Below are 7,877 nucleotides of genomic sequence, written 5' to 3' on the forward strand. Positions count from 1 at the left end.
ATGTCCTTTTTATCGGACATTTCTAAATAGATCTTTCTATTATGCTCTCAATTGCTTTATGATAATTGGTAGGTAGTAGCATGTTTCAGAATTATAGTCTTTAAGGTTAGGTAACTAGTATAATTAAAAGAAGCTGTCTTCTTGTTTCTACGAAGATAGCTGAGAGTTGGGGTTGTTCAGCCTGGAGAAGAGAAGGCTCCAGGGGGGCCTTATAGCGACCTTCCAGGACCTGAAAGGTGCCTATAAGAAATCTGGGGAAGAGCTGTTCACCAGGGGATGTAGCAATAGGATCAGAGGCAATGGCTTGAAACTAGAAAAGGGTGGATTTAGGTTGGATATCAGGAAAAAGCTCTTCAATATGAGGGTGTAGATCACTGGCACAGGTTGCCCAGAGAGTTGGTGGAGACCCCATCCCTGGAGATATTCAAGGTCAGGCTTGATGGGGCTGTGAGCAACCTGATCTGGTACCAATGTCCCTGCTCACTGCAGGGTTGGACTGGATGAGCTTTAAAGGTCCCTTCCAGCCCAATGCAGTCTATGGTTCTATGACTCTAAGCAATTATGTAGTGCATTTTTCAAGTTGTCGATGTCTGGTTTTTGTTAGAAAGAAATAATATGGTAAGGGTGTTATTACCAGTCTCTACATTTGTATGAGAAGTGGTAATGCATCCTTTCTACCTTTTGAAATAGTTTTATTAAAGCTACTGTGGTTTGCTAAATATCTGTGGCAAGCTTGAAGTGCACTTCATACAAAAGCAGCTTGTTTCTCACCCTCGAGGGTTTTGAGGTGTCAGGCTGAGTACAACACGGCGTTCTCTGCACGATCGTGCACCACGGGCAAGGTGAGAAACAAGCTTTCTGTCCCTTGTGACTTCAGATAAGCAATTTGAACTTAAACCGATGTAACGTCCTAAGCCTGTGTCTCCAAATGGTTCAGTCTTTCAGATTTTGACAGCTGTTGATTACTACTCGAATATTGAACTTATATGGCTGTTATGTTTTAAGATACAAGTTCTAACATTTCTATTTTAAATAATTTAAACCAGGTCAGCCTATTTGAGAGGTTCAGTGTTTTTTCAGTACGTATTTGCTTCTCAGTGTTCACAGGTATTTCAGGCCAGCAGATGCAGATCTTGCTGTTGATGCAACACTCCTGATGCTATTCTGCATTTCATTTTTTTGCAGCCATGCCTTGTACTTCTCTTCCAGCAGCGATGATGAATTTGAAATGTGTAAGTAACAGCACATGTCAGCTCTCTGAAGGAGTGTGAAAAGGATGCGTTTCTATCCAGTTATAGTGAAGCGGTTTTGATGCTTTCTTTCACTGCTCCTGCTGCAAAGTACATTTTCTCCTTGCAAGGCAGTGTTTGTAGCAGCTCAACCTTGGATTCCTTTTGCCTTGTGTTATGTTTTTCTTAGTTTTGTGTGTTTCTTGTCACTCACTTTCTTCCTTCTTAGCCTGCAGAGCATCTTTGAGTAAACACTTTCTCTAAGCAGTTACTCTTCCAAACATGCCTAAACTACTCAGAATTCCCTCTTACATGTCATGGCTTTTGCTGCATGAGTCTTAACCAATCAAAGCGATGTTTTTGGCCTTTCCATAGCGGCTCAAGGTCTTGGTAAGATGGACTTAAACAGCAAATGTGACATGATAGCTTCTGGTGTGCATAACTTGCTATCCTTATGCTTAGCCTCTTCATACAAACCCTGATATTCGTGTTTTTCTTTTTGGTAGTAGCCTTTATGACCATCATTTTGCGCTAGGGTAGTTGAGTACCTGTCGGGTTTTTTCCTGTTGCAAGAACTCTCTTTAGCTCATTCCTTAGATGAACTGATCATGGCTCTGCCAGGTCTCAAGTGGATTTCAGACTGGTAAGTAATTAAAAGACTTGTAAATCTTGCAACGTGTTCCTCATTGCGTGGTCAACATTCGAACAGAGATGATAAGGCAACAAGTTTATTGCCTTGTTTATTTTGCCTTTTGCAGATCACTCTCGTGTTAGTGCAGCTGCTTTTAAAGCAGATTTCTCCTTACTTTACAGTTCAGGCTGTGCTCCGTTTCTGTGCCATGTGAATGACCTTAACCATTATTAAGCCTTACCATTGGGCTGGTCAAAAAGTGATTGCTTTTATTTGGTTTTAATAGATGGACATACATGCCCTGAAATGTAACTAACTTAGTTTCAAGCTTGACAGCTGGCAGTTGGAGCTTGTTTTAGAAAGAGAGCGAACGATTTCGTTAACAATTATTTATTTGGCATTGGTTGAATTTGATTGGAAATTGATTTGATTGATTTGAATGGAAAATCAGAAGGAACGTTTCCATCGTATTTTGCTGTATTACTTCAGAAAAGGAAAAAAACGCTGTGTAAGCTCATAAAAAGTTACGTGATGTGTATGGTGAAGACGCCTTAAAACTACGGCAGTGTCAGAATTGGTTTGAATTTAAATTTCGGTCTGGAGATTTTGATTTTAAAGATGCGCTGTGCTCAGGAGGGCCAATCAAAGTTGGTAACGACAAAACAAAGGCGTTGATTGAATCAATTTAATGACGCGAGAACTTGCTGGTAAATCTTAACATATCGAAATTGAGCATTGAAAACCGTTTAAAACAACTTGGATACGTTAGGAAGCTTGATACTTGGGTACCACGTGAGCTCAGTGAAGTTAATCTCACTAAGTGCGTTGATGTCTGTGACTCTCTCTTGAAACGTGAGGAGAAAGATCCGTTTTTGAAACACATGATAACAGGCGATGGAAAATGGATCATCTACAGCAACAACACACAAAAATGGTGGTGGAGCAAGCGTGATGAACCAGCTCAGAGCACTTCAAAAGCAGACACTCACCAAAGGGAGGTTGTGCTCTCAGTCTGGTGGGATTTCAAAACTAAAGAGAATTGATTTAGTAAGGAGCAAGTCCCACATTTCCGTAAGCTTTTGGTTTCCCATGACCAGCTGTCAGCCTGGTCGGTCTGATGCTGTTTCATGCTCTGAGGAGCTCTGGTTATGGTCATACAGGAAAGCTGCTGGCCTTTTGTGCTTCAGTGAGCCACCGTGATGTGGTGGCTTGGAAGGCAGCAGGGGCTGTGTTTATTTCTTTTGTAATGAAGGTAGCGGTGAAGATTATTGGGTGCTAAAACAGAAAAGAACTCAGTGCTCCAAATACTCGTTGAGCTTCAAGGCCTTGAATGCTTTTTTTTTCCTGCCTTGTGCTCCTCTTCAAAGAGGATGGCACTCGGCCTTACCCTATGCTTTTGAACTTAGCGTGCTTTCAGGGTAGCATCTGGGTGGACCTCAGCTGCTCTTCTTTGCACCAGAATCTACTGATCAGCCATAACAGCTTTGTCAAGCAAACCTGTCTTCTGCTTTTGGGTTTACAGCATAGAGCAGAAGTTTATAATCCCATTGAAGTAACGCCTGCAACTTCAGGTTGTGAGAACAAGCACCCCTTAGCTGCTCTTTTGGGCCATTAGGTTTTGAAGGAAGGACAGTTGTTTCCCTTCTCTCCAGCCTGATGTATGCTTCGATGAAATTTGCCCTGCTTCAGTTTCCCTGAACATCTTATAATGACGGTGTGTGAAATTTCGGTGGCGTTTCTGAATCTCTCAAGAGTCACTACTTCGAGCACGTGCGGTACTGCTGCCTGAAAGGTGTTTTCATGTTTAGCAGTCACCACACTATTCCTGGAGTGATTAAAAAGCATTTATTTCTGAGCAGTAGTACTGGATCGCTGTTGTTCCCATTATTGTTACCATTTGGTTTGAACTCTTATTTTATTTGAGTCACTTAGCGGAATAAGCGCATGGACACCTCTTTGCAGTAGGAGAACTGCTACCTGCAGTCATTGAAATGCTTGGAGAAAATACTGATAAACCCTTTCAATTCCACCTTGAATGATGCACGTGTGGGAGGAGGCTGTGCTGGGTACTGTAAGACACACAGCAGCACTTCTTACCTGGCTTTGTGCTGGGCAAGGATTGAATCATGAGGGGAATGCTAGACAGCCGCTGTCAGCTTTGAGGAGCTGAGAGCTGAAACTGTATGTAAAGGATTCTTAGGTTTTTTTAAGAATTTAGACTGAATTTTTATTAGTTGTGAACTTTTTCTCTTTAAAAAATGCATAAACAAACAAAACAGTACCTTTTTTTTTACTAATCTTTTATTGTTTCAGTTTTAGCCAGAATGAAAACTCCCAAATCTGTTTCTAAGAAGGCGAATGCGAGGTGGGTGCTTTAATGAACGACTTTTCGATGTTTAGGTGTAAGTCTTTGTGTCATATCTGCTATGCAGAATACAGAAAAATTATCAAGGTTTTAGTGATTCACAGACTGGTACGTGCATAGGAGCAGGTGCAGACAGAAGAACTGTTGCCTGTTCAGGTCAAACGTAAAATGGGGTGTTTGGAGGTGTACGTGTTCTGCTGCCATTCCTGGTAACGGATGTAGTTGGTAACATTGCTGTGAGCTACTGGACGTTACATTGGGGACCTTTTTCTGGTGTGCTTTCTTAGTGAGGCAAACTCACTGTTCTGTTTTCTGCCTTCTGCTTAACTTTTTCATGTTGTTTGCTTGTGTTACAGTTTGAAGGACTTCATTGACGACTCGGATGACTTCTTGGACTTTAGAGTGAGAAAGAGCACAACAAAGAAGGGCAAGTAATTGTGCAACAGCAAATACAAAGAAGGAATTTTAGCGGATGGGAAGAGAGCATTCATTGCTGAGCTCATAGATTTCTGACAGAGCTTGTTAAACATAAGATCACTCTATCTCTTCCTTGAGGGTAGCAGAGGGGAGGCTTTTCTGTTTCCTCTGAGGGTGACAGAGGACAGCATGGTCACGCTGTTCAGATAAGGGTACATTCTGGAGCATTGCTGTGGGTCTGTAGATACTGTGGAGTATCTGCTGGTATTTGGGTCTGTGAAGAGAGTAGCAACTCGTGGTTGATTAGGCTGAGCTACAATACGGGGTGATTGCTGTGGAGAGAAGTCTTAAGGTATGCAAAGCAGTGTTCCTGTAGCTGTACCAGCTCATTCTGTGGCCAAAAGACACTGAGTAAAGAAAAGGCAACTCTTGTTAAACTAGATACCTTTAATTTGATTTTGATTTGTTGGCAATCAGGCCAATCTTTGCCTATGGGTGTTGCAGAGCCACCGACAGCGTCCTTTAATTTGGAGCTTCTTTAGCCAAGGTCCTATGTGTAATGTTGTTCATACTGGCTACAAGACACCGTGACTTGAGGGGATTCAGTGCTCGTGTGAGCAGAGGATCCTTGTGTTCTCCCAGGTTTTGTGCTTGGTTTACTAACATTGGGAGCTTGACATCAGCTGTCTGGGGCACTTCTCGTTGCTGTGAGCCAACTGGACTTTCCTAGGAGGACTGAACAGGGCTCTGGAATTCTTGACACAGGTCACAATCGGCTGATAGAAGTCTGGTAGCTGAGGGATGACAATGATGACCTCGTGAACCTGCAGAAAGCTCTGACCCCTGGTCAAGAAAGATGGGATCTCTTGCAGCTGGTGTGAATGTCAACCATGAATGTGCCCGCTGCAGGCTGTGCAAAGTTAATGGGATGGTTTCTGGAGGGGAAACAGGAAGAAAAGTGGACCCAGAAGCATCATTAAAAAAAAAAAGGGGTCACCAATAGATCTGACACGATCCCTTGATCTTGACAGGTAAAATCTGAGCTATCGGAAGCCTTGTTTGTTGGCAGCTGTGTGCTCTGTGCTGTAAACTGTGGTCTGAGCAGTTTAGGCCAAGGATTTTTCAGTCACCATTCACCTGGCGGCTTTATAAAACGTCAGTATGAAATGTCCAGCCTTAGTCTTACACGCATGTAGCTTTTGTTACTGGGAATAAAGGTTATGCCAGTGCTTGCTACCTATTCAAATTGTTAGGCCTGATGGTTGATGGGGTTTAAGCTAAGGTTTTTTTCTCATACATCTTTCAGTGACTTTCCATTCAGTATGACTGCAAATGAGCAGGCTGTAGTAAAGAAAATGTGAATGTGTCTTTTTATTCCTTGTATTTTCCTGTCTTTCAAGGATTATTTTTTTTAGGCAGGTTTCCTAAATGAAATTACCAAAACTTTAAGCTGTTTCTTTTGAATTGCAGCACAGGCGGCTTTCCAGACCCCAAAGAGTTTGGTGACTTCTGCAAAGAAAAGCACTTGCTGCCAAGAATTGCAGTATTCGGAGACTTCAAGTGACTCTGAAGATTCTGTCTTTGTAGAGAGTTCGTGGTGTGACCCCCAAAAAAGGGGAATGAAAGACTTGAAAGAGAGTCAGGGGTGCATAGAACTCCCGCCTCCACAAAGTCCAAAAGAGTCGATTTCCAGAGACAGTCCAGACTTGCTCCTTGGAAGGAAAAAAAGAAGCTGTGAGAAGAGCACAGAAAATAAAGTGCCAACGGTGGCACTGCAACAGAGTGCAGAGGTAGAATCAGATAGCTCGGATGGCGAATTTGAATCGTTAATAGAACGGATAAGGAATTTAAGTACACCCCGAAAACCAACCTTAGGCACCAGTAAAACTGTCTGCCAGCCAAGCACAGCAGGTAAACCAGTTTCTTATCTAACTTGCAAGGTACCTATGGGCAGCAGTGGTTGTGCTAGTTGCCTAATTCTTCTCATCTGTGTGGCAAAAGCTTTAGAAGTGCAACCCAGCATCTTGCAGTTGAATTTGATGCAACCAGAAGTTATTCCTCTAGGCGTTCTGAAAAGCGATCCTGCCAGTCTTATAGCATCAAGATTTAAGTTTTTCACTACTGTTTGTTTTTATAATTCCTATAATCGTAGGCATTTTTGGCTTTAAAAGTTGTTCTGAAAACAAATCTAACGTGCTTTTGAATGACGTTATCTTTCTTATTTTTTTAATGTATGGTAGCAGTTAAGTGAAGCTGTCATTTCTCTAAGACTGCGATTTTGAGCAGTTTAGATGCTGCTGATTTAGTATTTGGATTTATCATTGACTTTATTTTCTTTAAAATACAATTTATAATGAAAATTTCCTAATTCAGTAGCTCCTTCTCTCCTTTGACTGACTGAAGCAAGCTGCAACTGGAAGACTGCAAAGGGGCAAAAGGGCTAATGCTGAGTAAGAGCAGGTGAAAAGAAATCTCCTTCTAGAATAGTAAGCACAGAGTGCCTTCCTTGTCAAGAATGCCAGGAGACCTATGAAAGAGGAGGGCTGACAGCATAGGAACATGCCCTGGGAGAGAGCAGTTGCTTTATTTTAAATGGGAATACATCAGTGCAGTCTAGAAAACATACTGCAGAGGTGAGCTGGCAGCTGCATTGGTTTGTCTGGATATCGTTGAATAGTGGAAAGAGACAAGTGGCCCAAACAGCAGGGATAACGTCTACTGAAACTGCAGCCTCAAAGCAGTCCTTGATTTCTGGTGTGAGGGTCACTCATTTTAGCAATCTGTCCAGTCGTGGATTGAGGAAATACTCAGCCATCTGATCAGAACTTGCCTGTGAAACAAACAGTGTGACCTACAGTAAATGACCGAAGGTTAGAATGGTTTTGGGGGTATTTTTTTGTTCAAATGATGTCTCTGCATTGCTGCTCCCGATGCATTTCGAACTGGTGAAACGTCACAGAAGTGCCCAACTGAAAGTCACAAATACTTTTCCCTTTGCTTCTTCCTAGCTGAATGTTTGAAAGTGTAGAGTCTGCAACTCCTTCACTGAATGGTAACTGTTAGCATGTAACAGCAAATTACCTTTCCATGGGTTGTATTCAGGTATGCGCAGTAAGAGGGTGCATGCTGAGGTGCAGTAGTTGACTTTGTTCACCACTGTCTGTTAGCTGGTTGCTGACATCTGTGATGTCCCCGTTCTTTGACAGCGTGTAATCCTGTGCCTCTGCCTGCTGAA

At 42.4% G+C, this 7,877-nt stretch overlaps 1 protein-coding gene across 1 annotated transcript in view; it reads left to right on the forward strand.

Moving 5' to 3' along the window:
* The first annotated feature begins 4,184 nt into the window (after positions 1-4,184).
* ACRC (acidic repeat containing) overlaps positions 4,185-7,877 on the forward strand; it is a 10,333-nt gene continuing 6,640 nt past the window's right edge. Inside the window, exons 1-2 of the mRNA XM_010186768.1 lie at positions 4,185-4,225; positions 4,582-4,656. Coding sequence (XP_010185070.1) covers positions 4,185-4,225; positions 4,582-4,656 — 116 coding nt within the window. The remainder of the gene's footprint in view (positions 4,226-4,581; positions 4,657-7,877) is intronic.

The sequence above is a fragment of the Mesitornis unicolor genome, unplaced genomic scaffold (assembly GCF_000695765.1).
Source record: "Mesitornis unicolor isolate BGI_N332 unplaced genomic scaffold, ASM69576v1 scaffold356, whole genome shotgun sequence".
NCBI classification, from domain to species: Eukaryota; Metazoa; Chordata; class Aves; order Mesitornithiformes; family Mesitornithidae; genus Mesitornis; species Mesitornis unicolor.